The 21,995-nt window shown below is 37.2% G+C and overlaps 1 protein-coding gene across 4 annotated transcripts in view; it reads left to right on the top strand.

Moving 5' to 3' along the window:
• Positions 1-21,995, top strand: part of ADGRB3 (adhesion G protein-coupled receptor B3) — a 708,772-nt gene that overhangs the window by 305,000 nt on the left and 381,777 nt on the right. For all 4 annotated transcript variants that reach the window (XM_032409546.1, XM_032409548.1, XM_032409550.1 and 1 more), the window contains 4 exons: positions 162-326; positions 775-939; positions 18,394-18,495; positions 18,864-18,970. In XM_032409546.1, coding sequence (XP_032265437.1) covers positions 162-326; positions 775-939; positions 18,394-18,495; positions 18,864-18,970 — 539 coding nt within the window. The remainder of the gene's footprint in view (positions 1-161; positions 327-774; positions 940-18,393; positions 18,496-18,863; positions 18,971-21,995) is intronic.

The following is a 21,995-nucleotide window of genomic DNA, read 5'->3' as shown; positions in this document are numbered from 1 at the left end:
GTAGTTTGGGGGGGTAATAAAAACATTTAATGCCAATATGACTTTCCATTGTCTTCACTTAGAGTCCCGTGGTTGGGACTCACCTCCAGGGTTAGTTTTACGTTGTACAGCCTTCTCTATTGGAACATCTCCTTACACTGTCTCTCTTTCTGCTTTGGCAGTTGATGGACAGTGGCAAGAGTGGAGTTCGTGGAGTCAGTGCTCCGTGACGTGCTCGAATGGGACCCAGCAGAGAAGCCGGCAATGCACTGCAGCGGCTCATGGGGGCTCTGAATGCAGAGGGCCGTGGGCGGAAAGCAGGGAGTGCTATAACCCTGAGTGCACAGGTGAGCCTGATGACTGCATTTAAAGAATGCCTGCCATTTATACAATGTGATAGAACCATGCCAGTCATGGAATAATCAGATAATTACGTATTTCTCGTAAATGAAGCCAATTGTACCAGAGCTCATTCTACTGTATGTCACACTAATAAAGCAACACAATTCTGGAGATGCTTAGATCAAATATAGATTAAGTTGATAAGGTTTAGCACTGAACTTGTACTTTTTACAAGTAAGTTTCAGTGTCTATTTGAAGATTCTGACAAACTTACATAAACTTAGGTTAATCACAATGTTCTATATTTGACTAGCAAGTCAAATGTTTGAATAGGGTTTATTCATAGTGGTAGATTAATAAAAATTGAGCAAACAGTAATGGTCCTCAGATTTTAAACTTCTTAAAACAGTTGCAGTAGGGCTACTGCCATTGACCGTGACACATTTCTTTCAGCCAATGGTCAGTGGAATCAGTGGGGTCATTGGAGCGGATGTTCCAAGTCCTGTGATGGCGGCTGGGAAAGGCGAATGAGGACATGTCAGGGTGCAGCAATAACAGGCCAGCAATGTGAAGGCACAGGCGAAGAAGTTAGAAGATGCAGTGAGCAGCGATGTCCTGGTGAGAACGAACTGAGATGATCTCAATGGAAACATTTTGTTACCTGGAAAAAAAAAAAAAGGATTAAAACTCTCATCATGAAGGGCAGTACTTCCTCCATTGGAGGACTGCTAACGATAAGTGGCAATTTACTTTTTCCATAATGTATGGGGTTTCCTCTGTTTATGTGTCCTAGACTATTTCTTCCATGGGTTTTTTTAAGGTATTTGCTGCAAAATCACATTGAAAACTGTGATAATACAAAGGAAGCCACATTGAACAATAACATGGCTAGATAGGATTTAAATTGGCTGGGGGTACTTTTTTTTCACTATGTTCATGAAATATTTGTTTACTGAGAACACAAAAACAGTTGCCTCTTATTACTTATGGTAGAAATAGAAAGACGTAAGTGTTAGATAGCTAAGTGAGAAAATAAAGAGATGATGTTGACATTAAGAAACTTTTAAATTCTGCTCTTAGTCTGTCTCCATGTAGGACTTTGGACATCCCCATTCCCTTGCCCCTGGGCCATTTTCTATTATGAGGAACACATTTTGAAATGAAAACATAAGGTCTTAATTAGTAGTGAAAGAATGGAAATGTTGTTATGGTAAAGGATCTTACATATAAGCATAGAAAAAAAGGAAAGGTCAAAAATTGCCCAGATTATTGATCATATATTTTAAAAAAATCGTTTACGACAAAGATTCCTTCCAAATTGTGCATACATTCCATAAAGTATTATTGACATACTGAAGACTCAATAAATAAATGAAAATTAGGATTTTAGAATGATATCATAGGCAAAGTTGCTATAAGCATGCTAGAAAAATGATAGGATGAAATTTCTAAGTTTCACAGCTGGGTATAAAGGAAGTGCTGAACTTAAAGAATTTGAAGACCCTATTAGAGTCCATTTGCTGCTACTAATGGTTGGTGGGCAAGCTAGCTTATCTCTCTGGCTATCTGGTTCCAGTAGGTATGGAGAGAACAGCTGTTTGAGGTTCCTTTTCAGTTCAGAAAGCAGTAGATTTCTGTCTCTACCAAACATGACTACATCAATTTAGAAAACAACAACAACAACAACACTAACAACAAAACAAGGCATTCTAAGAGATAACCCTGAGTCAAAACTTTGTATTTCTCCATAGCCAGAATTCTAAAGACTTCTCACAGTCTAACACTAATATCAATAGAAACTGGACTCTAAGAGTAAGAATATGTCAGTAAGATTTTTTTAGAGCTTAGAAAAGATCTAAAATTAGCTTTGTTAATTCTTAAGGCCACATAATTCAGAACAATAAGAAGGAACCAGCAAGTAGGATTTTGTTGAGGAGACCTATACAAGAGAAGTACTATGAAATTCCTCCTGTCGTGCATCAGAAGTAAGAAGCGTTTAAACAAAAACATGTATATAACCAGGAAGAAGTTTCATTAGGACAGTAGTCATGATTAATATTTGAAGTTATGTAAACTAGTGTGAGCATACCAAGGTTCATAACTGGTCTTTTAAAACTGTCTTTCATCTGCATATATAGAGTTAAAATGGTGTTGCTGCAATCAAATTTACAAAGATTGCCACCTGCTGTTTGGAAAACATTTTACATATCTACTCAAAGGATATTATACCTTATATGCTAGGTTTGTTAGCTGGCTTTCATGATTTAAGGCAGTTTGAAAAATTATCACATAAACCTATAATTTTTTATATTTTATACATATGTGATATTATATATTGGTGGTATATTTTGTGGATTTGGTATTAACCTTAACATTTTCCTTTTACTCTCTTCAATAATATGATTTGAAATCTCCTGAAATCACCAAGTATATAAATAACGTTTTCTAATTAAAATGAATTATTGAATCAGCTAAATAATTCACAACCTAGTGCTTATACAAGGATAAAATGAATTAATATATTACCAAGCTTTCGAAAATATCCTAAACTGGTACCTTTATACAAATCAGCATTATCCATCAAAAATTATATATGACAATTAATTTCAAAAATGCCTCTGCCTCTGTACAGAGTGTTTTCACCAAGATAAAGATTTCCTTTCTATTTATCCTTTATCTTTTCTGTGTGCAAGTATCTCATTCCCACCTTATTTTGTCAAGAGAGCAGGATTTATAAATAACTCAGTTTTCCATAGTGGATTTGATTTATATATTGGCGTTCCAACCTCTGCACAATTGCTTTTCTGTGGTCAATATGTATTATTTTTGTGTCTAGCATACTGGACTCTAAGAGTAATGACATGTCAGTAAGGTTTTTTTACAGCTTAAAAAATATCTAAAATTAGTTCTGTTAATTCTTGAGGCCATGTGAATTCAAAATAAGAAGCAATCCTAACTTCCACCATTATATTGCTCCAAATTTATATATTGACAATATAAATTGAGAAAACTTTCAAATTTTCTCAACCGTTACTAAGGCATTTTTCTATTTTTGTCACTGACAAAACCTCAAAAAATATTTCTTTTAAAACAATGTGTTTTTTTCCTAGTATTATTTTTCATACTGTTTATTCTTAATTTTTCTTCAGATTGCTGGAAACTACTAGTATTTATTTTTATGCTTCACTAATTTGGATGCAAAACAAATTAATCAAGTTTGCCAAGAGATCCTCTGTTGTCAGGAAGGAGAAGTATAATATACGCACATCTTTGTCTGGATAATTAATGAAAATAATGATTAATCATCTGGATTTAATCAAAAGCTGTTACGATGTCTACTAAAAATAGAAAATGAAAAATATTTTCCCAAAGAGAATAAGATTTTTTTACTGGTAAATAGATAAAGTAAACATATTAAAAAGAACATCATTACCAAAAATATGATGTTATTTTTGTCTTCATAAGAAAAGGGAATTAGAGGGATGAAAAAATTATATATGTATATTTTAAATACCGTTAGTTGAGGAATAGAGTAGCTACAGGGGAGACAATTAAGTTGCCTAATTTTTAGATTAGTCAAATTCACTAAATAATGATTTCATTGATCTCCATCTCACTGTACATCCCCAGACTTTGAGGGTTAAAGTAGTAGAAAGGTAATAGCTTCTCTGATTTTGTATTGCTAGAGTGTGAAAACATACTATTTTTAGGCTTTGTGTTTTTTTCCCAATATTTCCCTGGTTAATATCCTTCAGAAGGCAGATGTTACTAATGAATTGGTCTACGTAAACTTGCAGGCTTCCCGGGAACCTCCTTGCTGTGTTCCCAGGGGAGGGGCTGGCTATTCCTAGAGCTCCAATTCTTGGATCTGTTATTCTTTAGTCATTAAGAATAATGCTAGTTGGGTTGTGCCATTCATGGGTAGAAGTTAAACTTAATTTATACATAAAATGTCCTTTTGGAGTTACAGTTGCTCTAGTTGTAAATGGTGAGTGAAGCCTACACATTGAATGTGCTGAGAGAAACTTGGGAAATAAGAGAGCCATATCATAAATGTACACAGTAATAGCAACTTAGACCAGAGACGTAACAATGTTTGTGATATTTAACTCATAAGTATTCATACCAAGGGCAGTCAGCAGTAATGTTTGTAATCCCAAACTTGTCTTGAACATTGTACTGCACTCGTATTCAAATTTGTGCCCTGTAATATGGTGACTATAAGCCCCCTCCCCACGTAGGAGAAATGCCATTCTGGGAGTGACTATTCCTTATCTCTGTAAGGTTGCTGTCCAATGGGATTATGTTTTCTTTGGAGACCAAAAGAGATTTCATTTGGGTCTGAGTGATTTTCTTTTAATTTAGCTTTGGTAGGAAGAATCACAAAGCTTGCTTATTTTGAGCTCCTGTCTTCTTTGAGCGCCTCTATTCATTGTCCAGATATGTGTTTTCAAATTTTAGCAGACCTAAGAATCACCCAGAGAGCTTGTTAAAACACAGATTCCTAAGCCAAACCCCCAGAGCTTCTGATTCGGTAGGTCCAATATGGGCCTTCGAATTTGCATATCTAACAAACCCTCAGGTGATGTTGATGATACTGTAGATTACCCTTTGCAAATTACCCTTTGGGTTACACTGGTCTATAGTAAAAATAAGTGAGTAAATAAGTACATACATACATACCAGGTGATAAAATTAACAAAAAAGTGGAAAACAGTTCTCCACTTCAGCCACACTGGTCAAAATTGTGATCTATCCTGAACAAGATTGCAGAATTTTATTTTGTTTATACCACTTTATAAATATTGAGGGATTGTTCCTGTAATCAATTAGTACAGGCAATCCATTTCAAGTCTCCCTAGCCAACTCGTTCTTCAACCCAAAAAGATCTCTTTAGAGTTGTCACTTAAAAAAAGAACAGAGCTATTGACTAGTCTTTGTGGACAAAATGGGATGATTTACTCATTTTCAGATTTTCAGTTCTCCAATCCCTATTGTTCTTGTTCCATGGAGAGTAGTAGAAACAACTTGGGTATCATTGGAACACGTTTGCTATAAAGCTGTGCACTGGCAGGACACAGATCTTCTGTAATCCTGCCATCCCATCCCCAACAACTCTCTTCCTCAGCAGGAGGACATTTTCACTGCCTCTTACCCTCCAAGGTTATTAGCTGCTATCTACTTAACCAGGTATATAATATTTGGGGGGGGGCAGGTGTCAGAGAGCAGGATGAGGTCTTAGCTCACATGGACTTATTCTTTCTTCAGTTCCCAGTTGGAGGAATGCTGAATTAATCACCATCACTACATTTGTTTTTGATAGAGACAAGTTTAACAAGTTAATAAGTCAGCCTTCTAAATTGTGTGGACCACTGTATTTTATTTTATTTTATTTTTTAAAAGATTTTATTTATTTATTTGAGAAAGAATGAGAGAGAGAGAGAGAGCACATGAAAGGGGGTAGGGTCAGAGGGAGAAGCAGACTCCCTGCCGAACAGGGAGCCTGATGTGGGACTCGACCCTAGGACTCCAGAATCATGACCTGAGCCGAAGGCAGTCGCTTAACCAACTGAGCCATCCAGGCGCCCATGGATCACTGTATTTTAAAGTTAAACGTAATCCTTATTAGAAACCCAAATATGTGAGTGTAAAATTAAAGTATACTACTCTATATTGAAATACTCACATATAAATTGGCACCTGTTCCACCTTTTTCATTCCAAACCACAAGGGTAATCACTAATAGTATTTTTAAAAGGCCCCTACTCCATTAGGATTTTTATTATTTTTCTAGCAAATGTCCTGTGTTTATCCTCTAAGGAATTATATTATTACCTGTTCAGTTTCTAAAGGTTAAAGCAGATGTTTTCGCTGAAGATTTTTGGACATAGCAAACAATGTCGCACCCAAGTGTTCACACCAGTCACTCACCTAAAACCAACCTCTGAGTTCAGTGTTGACAGTAGGTGGCACTAGGTATTGACGTCTTTCATCTCAATGTTCTCTTTGTTTTTGCCAAGCCACCACAGATACATTCTAAAAACTAGGGAAATAAACTAGAACTTGAAGATACCCCATAGGCAAGAGAGATCATCTATTGCTTAATAAATGTCTAAGAAAGTATCTGATCCTCCTGAAAAACATGAGTTTTATTACCTATTCCAGTGCACAGTTCTGCAACAAATCAGCTAAACTTTATAGACAGAATTAAGGAAGAACCACTGGGGTCTAAAATAACGAATGTGTATACCAGATAGTACTATACATCCATTATTCAAACCTGTTTCTATGGAGATGATTATTGTCATAATTTGTCTTATCAGGTTGCTCATCAGATGAGACTTTGGGAAAACTCTCACAGCTTCTGTCACGGCAGAAACCAAAAAAGCAATTTATTGTAATCTTACATTACCCTACCTGGTCCAATTTAGAAATATTTGGCAACATGCTGATCATTCTCAAATTGAAACAGAAAATTTAAGCAGCACTTTTTACTATTTTTTATTTCTTCATTTCATCTGACATTGTTTTTATAGTAAAAATAAACATATTTTAGGAACCACTTAATTATTTCTAAATTAATACAATTAAAATTAATGCAGTTAGTAAAACTGCTCTTTGGGTTTAAAGTTTGCCAAAACCCTAAACCTTAGTATTAGTCCTTATATGTCCTGACTTGTGAATGACCCTAAGATCCTGCCCCTGGTGCTCTCTCTCTCTCTCCCTGTCTGTCTGGAACTATCACTTGTGAGCAGCACCCACAAATCTGCATTTTTATGTCTCATCTCTTGCAAACACCTGATAGAGCTTTCTAGCTGGGGTAGCCAATCATCCTCAGTGTCAGCAGAAGAACTTTTCTGTCTGATCACCAAATCCATCTTGTCCTCTGAAGTAATTTCTGATTCTTACCTTTCCTAGTGATGGATTCCACTTCCATCAAGTCTTTCTCCAGTGGCCATGCTTTCTCTTCCCCTGGACACCACCTGCTAGTGGGGAGGGGCAGTGTGACATTAAGAGCCTGGGATGTGGAGTCAAAGATTGGCTTTGGGCCTCAGTGTCCTCATATGTAAAATGGGGATAATAAGATGTGCCTCCAGGGATCATTTCAAGTATGAAATTATAAAATGCCACAGGTAATTACAGTTATTAAATAATTCCAGCCCAGGTCATCTTTGTCCATTACCCAAATTACTGCAACAACCACCTTTTCTAATCTCTTCCACACAAGTTTATCTGATTATTCTCCCCTTTTCTTGACCTTAGTCATGGATTCACTTGCTTAAAAAGAAAAAAAAAAGTGCTATGGCTCCTCATTACTTGCCCAATTCAGTGCATACCGGAATCCTTAGGATTCTAGTATCCCCATCTATCAGTTGATTAACTTTCGAGGGTCATCACCCTCTACTCGTTTATAGATAAAATATACACATAACATAACGGATCCCATCCCTGGTTCCTGGGTATGGAAGCACATATTCTGTCCTTACTCTGCTGCTTGCAGTTATTCACCTGGGCTCCCATAGAGTCCCTGTCCTGTCTCCACCTTCACCTGCTGACATGGGAGCATCTTGGGAGCTCAACCCATTAAAAACTGTCTCCTCCTTTAATCATTCTTATTTCTCCCACAATTGCATGAGTGCTTTCTTCTTTGAACCCCTATAGACTTGCGTTGTGCTTCCCTTATTATATATTGCTATTATACTTTATTATTATATGTTATTATATCTCTTAGCTAGAATTCCAGCTCATTACAGATGAGTTATCTATTTTCAGACTCCCAAATCCCTTCCTAGTTGAATGTACACCATTAGACACATGCTCTTTTGAATGTTTTTATTCCATATCATAAACATTGTAACTGGACCATTTGTATATAGTACAATATATGATACAAAATACAATAATTTGTGTAAAAGTATGTGAATAAAAATTTCAAAATGACTATGGTAGTATACCTTACCTTTCATAATCATTTTATTCTTTCAAAATGCTGTTAGTTTGTCTAAGTAGAATTTGAATAGACTTTCTTAGAACACATACTATTTTTATTTTGTAGTTACAGTTGGTGGCATGAGCCTTCCTTCCTTAGAAATAAATCATTGAGATGTTGGAGGTAAGAAAAATATGTATTTTCATAGCAAGTTACTCAATTTTCCCAAATCTCAGCCCTGCATATACTTACAGGCCAGAGCTCCTCGAGGCTGTCTCATAGCCACCTGTCAGGCTAGGATTGGTCCCAGGTATACACAGATAGAGATTCCGAAGGCCTCAGGGTAGCTGGCAAGACAGGAGGATGTGGCCGTCAGCCTCCAGCCTAGAGTAGTCTTGCCCGTTACCCTAGTGTGCCTCCAAATGTTATCATTTTCTACATGTGCCTTGACCTGGAAAAGGTGATGAAGCACAGTTATCCTCACGAGTTCCTAAGATAATATAAAAAATACAAATAAACACAATTCTGTAGCAGCATACCCCAATACAAAACTTGTCTCACTTCAAGTTAGTAAGTAGTTACTTAGAACTATTCCTCACAATTAAAGTTAGCTATCTTTTATTATTATTATTATTATTAATCTTGTTAACAGGTTGGAACTAGAGTGATCTTGTCTGCTAAGTTGAAATACAGGATTAAAACTAAGTTAATCAGATTTTTTCCAGGGTGTGTATGTATAAACACCATCCACTCCTCAAACAGGCAATGCAATACACATTGTCTGCTAATGAATTTAAAGTTTGTGGTTTGCTACCTCTGAGACTTAGAGACAGATTTTTGCAAAATATATAAATACCTTGTTTACCACTACAACAAATGCTTGGTGATAGTGTAAGATTCTCGGAAAATGAACTGAGAGGCTTATCTGATTGACGTAGATCTACCGACCACCTCCTCAAGGAGTGATTTCTCTAATGCCTTGGTTTCCTCATGTTTAAAAAAGAGAGTAATAATTGTTTCTACTTCATTCTTAATATGAGAATTAGATGAATTAAAAAATGTAATGCACTTGGAAGAGTGCCTAAGTCACAGTGATATGTACATATTGCTGTTATAATTATATGTTCTTTCAACTTGACACTGATAAAAACCGTTTCTATGTGAGGAATGCTATTACAAAACACATTTGATAAGCACCCTTCTTTTCCCCCTCAGACCTTAGCAGCACCGTGAATTCTTCACATGAGTGTGTTCCCCTGCTGAAAGTTAGAGCTGTAAGCTGTGTGAGCACAGGAACCAGATCTATGTCATTCACCTCTGCATCCCCCAGCACAGGGAATTCCCAAAACATAAGAATTAATGAATTGCCAGCAAGTGAAATTTGAAATTGGGGTCATGCATAGTGTATGTTTTTTTTTTCTTTCCTTTCCTTTCCTTTCCTTTCCTTTCCTTTCCTTTTCCTTCCTTCCTTCTTTTCCTTTTCCTTCCTTCCTTCTTTTCCTTTTCCTTCCTTCCTTCCTTTCCTCCTTTTCCTTCCTTCCTTCCTTTTCCTTCCTTCCTTCCTTCCTTCCCTTCCTCCCTCCCTCCTCCCTCCTTTCTTTCTTTCTTTCTTTCTTTCTTTCTTTCTTTCTTTCTTTCTTTCTTTCTTTCTTTCTTCTTTCTTTCTTTCTTCCTCTCTCTCTTTCTCTTTCTTTCCTTCTTTCCTTCCTTCCTTCTTTTTTTTTTTTCCTGCATGCCAACTCTACAGTGTAGAACCAATTTCTCTTTAATGCTGAAATTCTAGCATAGGGGTGAAAACTAATTTTCCACATCAAATTGATTTAAGCCCTGTATAATTTTTGCTATTTTTAAGAGACAGAAAATCAGTTTAAATAGACAGATTAACAGCTAATCACTAGGTAATTGCTACCTTGTTTTAAGACAGCATGCTAACTACATACTTGTGACTTCAAGTACAGTTGTATCTTACAAATGGGTTTTTATATCTTTGCACTAGTGATAGCAAACAGTGGGATCTTTCAGCTGATGAACAGAGTTGCTGTTCCATTTTGCTAAGGCACAAAAAACAAGAGTCCTTCATATTGCCCTACAATAATACGTTTTTATTTTGAGCATAGAGAGTGATGTAATTGTATATTTTCTAATTGTATATTTTCTAATTTACAAAATATACATCGGTAGCATTGAACGGGAAAAAAAAAAAAATTAACACAAATCTCTCCCTTTAGCTTATGTTTTTGTCTTGAGCTTTAGTTCCGTACACCAACTGCCTTTTTGATAATACCAAGAGGTGCTCAAATACCTCAAACTCAAAACTATTGTCCGCGTCTACCCTCCCAACCGGTACCTTCCTCATGTGCTCTGACTGAGGCTGTAGCACTGCACTCTTCCTGGACACCTGGCTTTCATCTTTTATTTCTCTCTCTTCCTCGCCTCCTACATCCAGCCCTGGAGCCCAGCCCATTCTCTGTCCTAGATAGATTTTTGAATCCAAAGGCTTCCCTTCCTGTTTCCACCTCCCGTGATGCCACGCCCCTTCCCTAATTACCCCATTTAGGTTGTCACAGGCCCTGCCTTCAGTCTCACTTTCCTTCAATCCATTCCCCAAACTGCATGTATAGCGTTCAACACATTATAACAAATTTTCCTTGCCCTTAAATTCAAACTCGTAGTTTATCTTATCATATGTCACCCCTCCCCCTCCGGTAATTACCCACCTCTACTCATCCCCAACTTTGTACTCTAGCCATTCTGAAATGTTCCCAATTTCTTGGATATACCAGGTTCTTTGTACCACCTTGAGCCATTCTGAAATGTTCTTTGTACCACCTCTACCCATTCTGTAATGTTCCCAATTTCTTGGATATACCAGGTTCTCCTTGCTGCCTGGGTCTTCCTACATGTGGTTCCCAAGGCACACTTTTCCCTTCCTCACTGGCCAACTCCTGCTTATCCTTTCTGGAAATCTCCTACTGATATACTCTCCACCAGGGTACTCCTAGAGCAGCCAGAACTTCTCAGATCATAGTGGACATCCACTGTATTAAAATTTCTCCTCTTAGTGTCTCCCTCACCATCTTACAAGTTGAGAGACCCTGGCTATTTTTGTTCGTTTTCTTTATGTGCAGTATTTTACAAGGTGATTGGGACATTATGGGTGCTCAGTAAGTATCTGTATAATGAATGAATTCCATAAGGGGCACTGAGGAGAGCCCAGAAAGTTTCCTACTACTGGGGGCTTCATAAACCTAAGATGGAAGAAAATAAATTTTTATTTTAATATCTAGGCTGTTTTGCTTTTGGTATGAGCATAAATACACATATTTTCTGAACTAAACTTTTTAAAGATACAATCTTCAATGAATGCCATATGACCTTTGTTGAAATATTTTAAGCAGATGGGATTTGACATTACTACTAAAGTGCTGAAAACCCTGCAAATTTGCAAATTTGAATCTATGATTCCTCTAGCATCTTCCTTTCTTATTATTTGTGCACTGTGTTTCCATCTACAAGAAGCACAATGAATCCAAGGCTTTATGAATTGATGGAGAAAAACAAAGTGTGTTGACTTTTTTAAGTTTAAAAAATTACTGTGATACTGTTTGTTTTGTTTTTTGGTCTGGTTGAGGTAGGCCATACATTGTCATTAGGGAAATGGAAATTAATAATTGAGGACTGTGGTTGGATATATATAGATCACACTGGAGAATTCTGGACAGGGTTCCATGGACTCTTACCAAGTCAGACACAGCCCTACAAAAGTCAACTTTTGTCAATATCTGGTACCCTGGAAACCCATTTTTGTTAATTTTTAAGAAAACTATAGTAGTTAACCTCCCTCTCTTTTCCTAAGCAAACATTCTTAACCTACTGCTGGTCTACTTACACACAGATATACACACACTCATACACACTGTCCTCAGTACTTTGCAGAATCATCTCATTTTCTGTCATCTTAAGTACTGAGGTAATGGAAAAATAGATCTTTTTAAAAAAAAAAAAAAGATTATTTATTTGAGAGAGAGAGAGAGAGTGAGCACAAGCAGGGGGTAGGAGCAGAGGGGGGAGGGAGAAGCAGGCTCCCTGCTGAGCAGGGAGCCCTATTTGGGGCTGGATCCCAGGACCTCAAGATCATGACCTGAGCCAAAGGGGGATGCTTAACTGATTGAGCCACCTAGGTGTACCAAAAATAGATCTTTTGAAAGTATTTGGTAATTTTTGGCTTAAACTATATGAGTGTGTTCATAGGCATTCACCTACCATTTGCTAGACTTCTAAGTACTTATGTGCTCTAGGAGTGAAACAAAACAGAAAAATTATTGTCTTCATGGTGCTCACATTCTAGCGGGAGAAGGCAATAAATAAACTAATAATAATAATAATACTGCAAAGTAAGAAAGCTAGGAAAAAAGATGCAAAAGTTACCCTCGCCTTCTGTCTGCCGCTCTCCCTGCTTGCGCTCTCTCTCTCTCTGTCAAATAAATAAATAAAATCTTTAAAAAAAAAAAAAAAGATGCAGAAGTTAGAAGGTTAACAAGCATTTTGAAGAAGAATAAAACAGAGGAAGGTGTGGGAGTGTTTGAGAGAAGTCAGGAAATCCCTGAAAAGGCAAGATTTCAGCAAAGATGAAAGGCAGTGAAGACACAAACCATGCAGACATTTGGGCAGGAGAGGGAGGGATGTCCTGGAAAGAAAGAGCAAGTGCACAAGCTCTGAGGTAGAAGCCTTCCTGGAGGATTGGAGAAGCATCAAAGGGGTCAGTGTAGCAGAAGGGGGGGGGGGGGGAGAATGTGGAGAGGGTGGGAGCTGAGGTAAGAGGCCAGATTGAAAGGCCTTGTAACTGAGGCTAGTTTTATCACTAAACGTCGTACTTACTGGAAAAGAAGAAATGTTATTTTTTTCCCCAAGTACTGTACCTTTAAAAAAAAAAAAAGCGCTAACCCATATTCCCCAGCTGACAGTTACTACTTCTGCCCACCTCAATTTTGAACCTCATCATTTTCAGGGCGAGCCCGGTAAACATTTCGCCCTATTGGCCCACCCGTGCCATCTAGTGGTTAACGCTTGCAATTACCCGAGTTTCTGACCACACAGCCGATGGTGGGGGAAGGGCGCAGGAAAGGGGGCTAACTTTTGGCAGAATAACAATAGGTGTGAAAAGCTTTCTGAAACCACAACAGGGGAATGAGGAAGTCTAGGTTGCCAATTGCTTCTTCATTGCTTTGTGTCAAGATTAAATCAGAAACAAAAATTGAATGCTCTAGCAACCCGTTTTCTCAAAATTCATCAATGGAGCTAAGTTTAAAAACATTGAAAAACAGAAAAAAAATACAAGTGAAGTGAAAGTGAAGGATTAAAAATGAAGAGTTAATGAGGGAGATTTTGAACAGAAGTTGGATGTGTAGATGGAACAAAAAAAAAGAATAATTAGGTGTAATGGTACTAAGAGATTAATTACTGGTATGTCTTTATTAAAAATGGACTAGTTGTTTTACATGGAATTCGATTATGTAATAAACTATGCATGATGTCCTTTGTGAGTTTTTAACATTTATTATGATTTTCCTCTTTTTTATATTCTAAAGTAATTTTGGTTGACATTTACAGAAACACAGGAGAATGTGACCTGGTGTGGAATATTTGGAGGATGACAATTAATTCTGTGTGGCTGATGCACAGGAGAATAAATATGAGCCATAACTGGAATGCTAGCTTGGAGCTTGCTAGAAGGGCCTTTATTTATCACAGGGAGCATAGTTATCTTTATCCTGTCAGTCCTGGAGAACCATGGAAAGGTTTTAAGCAGCAAGTTATGGGATTAAACTTCATTTGGGAGATTACTTTGTTAATATGGCATGAAAATTGGATTAAAGGTAGAAGATACGAGAGAATAAATAGCTCCACTATATACCCAGTTCTTTGGCTGAGAAAGCAGGCATCATCCTTAACCCCTCAGTCCTTCATTCCCCACATCAGTTAGTCTACTACTTTCTAAATTTATCTTGTGCCCACCTTTTCTTCATCTTTCCGACCACCATCATTTCAGCGCTGAAGCACTACATTAACCTCTTCAACTGTCTTGCCCTACCTACTGCTCTCCCATCCCTGTTACCCATAGAAAGCAAACCGATCTTCTTAAAATTAAAAATTGAATTATGTCGATCTTTTGTTTAACCCTTCTGTAGCTGCCTGCGAGGCCCTGCAGGCACTAATGTTAGCCTGTCTACCAGCCCATCACTCCACACTCTTCCTAAAATTGTTCCCTCCAGCTCCACTGGTCTCAGGCCCCAACCTCTTCTCTGCTTCCAGGCCTTTGCACATACTGTTCACTCTGCCTAGAGCGCTTGCTGCCCTTCACACAGTCAGTCACAGTTAAGTGTTGCTTCCTCCAGGAAGCCTGTTTCCATTCTTCAAAGTTTAGATTGAAATAACATTCTGTATTAACTATTGCAGAGCTTATCATAGTTGTACTCAAGTAATGGTATGTTTAATTGGTTGACTGAAAGCTCCATGAGGCAGAGAGCGCTGCTCTCATGCACCATTGATTTTCCCTAGAACAGAGCCTAGCACGTGTCAGGTCAATGCTGAATGAACCGATGAGGTTGTTCCCCTCATTCAGATGGGACAGGATGGATGCTTGGGTAAGCAATGGAGTTAGAATCATGGTAAGTTAAGGGAGGAGAAGGATAAATAGAAGATGAATCTGATGGGTTTAGTTATGGGTACAAGATTAGAGGTATCATTAACAGAGTTAGGGAATACAAGGAGAGGAAACAAGCAGCATTAGGGAGAAAAATGGTAGGAGTTGAAGTGTAGGCAGACTGACTCCGACATTTCTTTGGAACAGAGAGAACAATCAGTAAAAAATGTCACTCAGCAGTTGGATGTGCCAGTCTAAAGCTCAAGAAAGACATCTGAACCAAAGAAACACATATGTGTTGCCAATACACAACTGGGTAGAGGGTGTGTATCAAGGCTTGACTGCAACATAGCAAGTAAGAGCTGGGAGCAGAAGCCAAACTGATCGAATTCTTACTGTGGCTCCAACATGTGCTACCTTTTCCTTCTTCCTATTATTTCCCCTTCATTGTCATTAATCTGGGCACCACCTAGCTGCCTAGCAGTGACTGACCTCCCTCTCACAGTCTCATCTCTGGGCTTTGCCTTTTCTTCCTGACACTGTCACCCCTCCTCTCAGGAGACACTGTCCTGGCCTCTTTGGCTATATAGCAGGAGGGTGGACTGGGTAGCAGGGCCAGAAACATCTTCTCTTCGTGGGGTGGGGATCAGACAAAATGGGCAAAGTGGTTCCCAGCTGGCTAGTCTCCCTGGTCAGTGTGGAAGTGGGTGGTTGCGGGTGCTTGGCTGGTGGTAACTGCGGCATCCCTTAATTTATTTTTGTGCTGTTTCTATTCTCGTGATACTGGAGGAAGGAGTCCTGTGGAGGGGCTGTCCCTACCTTTGCTTGAGTTGTACCATTTTTTTGTGATTTTTAAAAAATTTTATTATTTTATATTTTTGATTTATGGTGACTCCACCTCTATTCATTACCACCACTCCCAGGCCAGACTCAGTGTCAAATCCTGCTCTTGGTTCCTGGGAAAGGGCCAGGCCAGCCTGAGCCCTCCTGCCCCCTGTAACAACCTGGACAGATAAGACAAGATAAGAGGAATGGTTTAAACATGTGGACATTTTAGAACTGAAAGTGACATTGAAGATCACCTATTTCACATCCTTCCTCTTTACAGATGAGAGCACCAAGGCCCTCAAATAAGAGGCTTATCTGAGGTGACCGAGCTTGGAGGTATCTGCAGGACTAGATTCTAGAATCCTGACTCAGTAGCCTTTGCTTTGCCTTCCTGCATATCCTCTTGGCTACTTCCAATTATTCAAGATAAATGCCCTCATGCTGAGTTAATAGTCTAGGTTCGCATTAAAATACTTAGACAACAGTTTCCAATTTAGGGAATCTTCGCTTGGTGGATGGTTTAGCAGTCGATTCAACCTTCACCAGCCCCATTTTCATAAAATGTGTCCACCTTACCCCACTGGTGATCTCCTAAAGGCCAAACCTAATGCGCTCATCTCAGGCATTACTCACTGGACTGTCTCCATGGGGCTTTATGCTCTGACTTCTCCCTCCTCCTTGAGACCGCTTTCTTTGGGGTCCTAGAAAGCTATTCTCTCTCAGGCCTCCACAAGGGACTTGGACAGTTCTTTCTTGGTCCTTGCTCCTTGGTCCCTGTGTCCTTTGCAGAATCATCCATGCCCCGCTTTTTCCTTTGTTAAATGCCTTCCTTAGATAATTTCTATGTATTAATAATAGTAATAATAGTGAGCCCTTATTAAAAGTCTTACATGCATGGACTCATTTAATCTTCCCCAATAATCTTATGAGGTAGAGATTAGTAGTCTCCTTTACCATATGGGAAAACAGGCAACAGAGAGGTGAATTATTATTATTATTATTATTAATTTTCAGATTCTAAACATTCTTTTTACTACATGATAGTACCAGAGGAAAACCAAGTATAGAAGTGAACAAATGGAGGAGGAAGGGGTTAGGGGGAGTCATCACCACCCCTCCCCCCTCAGGAGCCAAGTGTGCCCTTTAGGGCCCTTCAACCTGTCCAGGCTGTTACAGGGGGCAGGAGGGCTCAGGCTGGCCTGGCCCTTTCCCAGGAACCAAGAGCAGGATTTGACACTGAGTCTGGCCTGAGAGTGGTGGTGATGAATAGAGATGGAGTCACCATAAATCAAAAATATAAAATAATAAAATTTTTTAAAAATCACAAAAAAATGGTACAACTCAAGCAAAGGTAGGGACAGCCCCTCCACAGGACTCCTTTCTCCAATATCACGAGAACAGAAACAGCACAAAAATAAATTAAGGGATGCCGCAGTTACCACCAGCCAAGCACCCGCAACCACCCACTTCCACACTGACCAGGGAGACTAGCCAGCTGGGAACCACTTTGCCCATTTTGTCCGATCCCCACCCCACGAAGAGAAGATGCTTCCAGCCCTGCTATCCCAGATAAAGAAAATATTATTTCAAGATTGTAGTTTCTCAAATTGTATTCTTCCCCACTGATAATTATAATGTATCCTAATGAGCTCATAAATTCTGAAGTAGAATCAGTATCTGTAGATTATGATTATCATGGATTAAATAGTATATTGTCTCTCCCTGGAAGTCACACTCATATATGTATGTATATATATATATATATTAGGTACTTATTTTTTTGGTCCTTATTTACTTATTAAAAGTATTTATATATCAAATATTGATTCATTTATTTATTCAATTTTGAACAACTTCTGTGCGCCAAACCATTAGGTGGGAGATACTGAGATGAGAAGATAACAAGATGCCAGGCAACTAGGGAACACAAATATGTGAGCATATACGTGGCAGTGCTGTGTGAAAGGCACAAGAGTAGGTGTGTCTAGAGAAAGGACTGGTGTGTTCTTTCTAGGAGCAAGGTGTGAGGTTTAATGCAAAACACGGTATAGACAGACTTCACAAGTCCTTTGGCCTCCTATTAAAATATTTCTGGTATACCTCTGTAATTCTTGGAATTCCCTATAACTTTCTCGTCTCAGTAATTTAATTGAGTTTTTGAAAATACAAAGGCCAAAAGATCAAATCAGTTCATTTTTATATGATGTCGTGTGATTGACATCATTGCTCTTGTATGAAGAATAAAAAGTTACATATTCTTGCCCTTTGTGTTTATTTCCTCTTAACACTTAGAGTTAATAATTCAAATATGGTTTTCAGTTTATTGGAAATCATTTTATTGCACAATATTTCAAAACATTATGAATATTGGAAAGATTTTTTATTTATAGGCTTGAATGTAATGTTCAATTTATAAGCAAATTCAAATGACTTTTTAAAAAAGTCTCCATAGTAAGCACTTTCAAAAGAAAGAACATTTTTGTGAAGATTTCATAGATAATGAAATGTGGTGGTTTTTTGGTTTATGAAGACATCGCTAACATCTCAGTAAACGATATACTTTAAAGAAAATGGAAGAGCTCTGCAGATAGATGCATTTGAGGACTATTTATTGCCAATATTTAGAAAAACAAACACTGCTGCATTCAAATCCCTCTGTTTTAAATTGCAGCACCTTATGAAATATGCCCAGAGGATTATCTGATGTCGATGGTGTGGAAAAGGACCCCGGCAGGCAACTTGGCATTCAATCAGTGCCCGCTGAATGCCACAGGTAAAGTATGATGACCCACCCAACGAAATTATGATCGCCATCCACGAACAGCATGCTATGTTTGCTTCTGAAGTCATGCTTTTATCCTATATCCATAAATAAATCTCTCCAATGAGCAATTAATAAAGCAATTTTAGTAAAGTGCTTCATAGATGGAGCCAATGAAGAGACCTAGAAATTCCTGCTAATGCAATGGTTTCTCAGTGTGATTCACATGCACTATAAAAATCATCAACGTAATATTTTCATATGCATGTTTTTTGAGGCAGGAAAATGTACAAACCCAATTCTTTAGCCTGCCTCCCAGTTATGTGATGCCTTCTAGCATCTCTGTTATAAAGCTTCTCTCTGTTCTTTGTGACGCACAGGCACCACTAGCAGACGCTGCTCTCTCAGTCTTCATGGAGTGGCCTTCTGGGAACAGCCGAGCTTTGCAAGATGCATATCAAATGAGTACAGACACTTGCAGCATTCAGTAGGTGCAAAGCCAGCTTTAGTACTTGCTCTGTTTATTTTTTCCTAATGATCACTGTGTGAGAATTTAACCTTCTGCTTTATAATCAAATCAGCCAAAATCTCTGAGAAAATGCCTGAAGGAAAAAGTGATGTGACAGAAAGCTAATTTTTATAAGTCAGTGCTAAACCGCTCAGTTCCTAGGGTTTGGGTTTTTATGGTTTCTGCTATTAAAATGAAAGAATTCCTTGTCTAATGGGGACAAGGCCTGAGCAAAATTTGTTATTCAGTTTTATCTATAGGCGTTACACTATATATCATGAGTAGCACAAATCTGCATTAAATAGTATATAAGACTTACTTCAAAATACCATACATTTTTAAATTATATTCTTTAACATTTTAGTACTTCAGAAATGATAAGCCGTGTCACATAGGTATCAAATTTCTCACTGCATTTTGACATTAAGACATTGAAAAAATGACAGTGTTATTGCACCAGAGAAAATTAATTACTTGCAAAAGATTAAGTGGGCCAAATTTTTCAAAAATAGCCCCTCTGTTCCCACACATCATTGAATTATTCACAAAATATGATGTGTGAATATTCTGAGCACAAATAAATTTTGCTTGGTATTTTACAAGTGCAAGCCATTGTCATTATTGGAGACTGTTGTCATTTCATCCTGACAATTGGGAGGAACTCCATCAATGAATAAACATTGAGTAAACATTGTGGAGTTTATAACAAATATATTCATGAGCCAGCTGGAAAGTTGAACATTGACAGGGATGATGTTTAGTTAAAAAACTTTAGCTTTTGTTGCGTTTATGTTTTCTTTTAATTTTTTACTGTCACTCACAAATACGTATAATTCTTAAAAAAAAAAAAAAAAAGAAAAAACCTAAAGAAGATTCTTGCTTGTGGATGGAGATTTAACTCATACAATAATAACCCATATTGATGAAGTAAATATATTTGATTATCAAGAAAACAAAAAAAATCATATTAAGAAAATCTGAAAACCAAATGCTAATATGTTTACTTACCAAATCAGTAATAGTAATTGACCTGATGATTATTTGACTACTTAGAGCCTTATTCCTGTTATTAATATATACATATATATATATGCACAGATACATAGATATAATGTGTGTCACACAGAAATACTCACATGCATGTCAATATATGCTGGTTACCCACAAATACTACATTTAATAACATATATTTATGTGTATATTGGTAATTGATGATATTTGGCTTCACTGAACCTTATTTCTGTCAAAATTAAAATACATTTATATATATACACAGAATATAATATATAGCTTTGTTTCATAATATAAAATATAAGACTATGAAATGCAAATTTCTTTTATTAATAACTGTCAATACTCAGACCAGTATATTTCAGAATTAAGATTAACCAAAAATTTCCTAATGAATTTAATTTTAATGAATTTTATTTTTCCCTAATTGTAGACATTCGACTTTGTTTACTTAATCTTAATAATGTCCATATTTGATTCTTGTTAATCCACAGTAATGAATGGGAATAATTGCATGTATTAAGTAAATCATAAGTCAAACCTTATGAATTAATACATAATATCACTTCTTTCCAGAAATTTTTTACTATCTAAATTCAGTGTTTTATATAGTAATATTTAAATGAGTTTGCATTCCGTGAGTGCAGGTCATCTGATAATGGACAGAAACAGAAACACTCTGTGAAATAGAAGAATTGATCTCAAATTGTGAATTCCATAGAAATCACTCAATCAATAATTTGACAGCCAATGTGTATATGCCTTTGTTGACTGGCATGCATGAATCAGATGCATGGTATTGTAGAATAAAAAGCAGTCTTGGTGTATTCAGCTCCTACAAAGTACTAGACACTCACCTGGGCACTTTGACAAACCAACTCCAGTGCTTACAAGAAGCAAGGTGGATATCCCTGCATTGGTTTGCATACAAAGAATCTGAAAATCTACAGAGGAGCAATCCAGTTTTGTGAGGCAAAGAATGGAAGTTGTGTCCAGGTACAATTGCTCCAAAGCTTAACGTCTTTTCTAGAGGCCATGCAACCTCCTGAACTTTTGATTTGAAATCATCTGCCCTAGATCCTGGTAATGAGGGCAGATTCAGGTGGTGTGTTTTTCAGAAAAGTCATGTGATCTCAAGTCTTGGTTTATTTGAAGTTGGTAGCATCATCTTAATGTCTCTGGAGATTTTAGGGAAGAGCAGATGACATACTATATACGTGAAATGCTTAAATTATAAAAGAACTTTGTAACCATGAAGTATTAATATCTACATGTACAGAAAATACAAGTTAAGATATTATCTCAAAAAGAGTAAAATTTTAGAACTCAACATATTATTAATGTGAACTGTAAAGGCGGAAAAATATAAATAAATACAGATGGAGGAGTAGATAGGTAGATAGATAAGTGGATAGATGGATGTATATATAAGATTGATATCATATATATTTTCACACATGAATTATATTTATATACACACATACAGAAATATACACACACTTATACATGCACACATACACACAATCTAGTACTTGCCTATGGATCATGTCTCTTTTACATATTTAGGGAAGTATAGGACCAATCTATGCCTTAAATAATGCTTACCTAATACATTGACTTAGTCATGTGTATTCTAACAAGTCCATTGGAGATGGAAATGAAACCAAATTCCCTTCATACTCTTACTTCTGTTGCTTCTCATGCTTTGTCTGAGTAGCAAAACTAGATAGCGCTTGCAATAAAGAACAGTTCTGATATCCACAAATTCTCCTTTAGTAAAATTTACCATTTCACAATTTAATTGTTCTGTTTACTTTGAAGGATTTCGTTTTTGCCACCTCTATAATCATAAAGCTCATTAAATATTAATTTTTACCTACTGCAGAGAATTATTTTAAATAGGTAGAGCTGTGTTTTCCAACTCTTTTACATGTACATATACACATGTACAATATATGTACATATACACATAGATTACACTATTTTAAATACC

Source organism: Phoca vitulina, unplaced genomic scaffold, assembly GCF_004348235.1.
Source record: "Phoca vitulina isolate PV1807 unplaced genomic scaffold, GSC_HSeal_1.0 scaffold11, whole genome shotgun sequence".
In the NCBI taxonomy this organism is placed as follows: domain Eukaryota; kingdom Metazoa; phylum Chordata; class Mammalia; order Carnivora; family Phocidae; genus Phoca; species Phoca vitulina.
The sequence above is the reverse complement of the archived record's forward strand: the minus strand, read 5'-3'. Positions and strand labels throughout refer to the sequence as shown.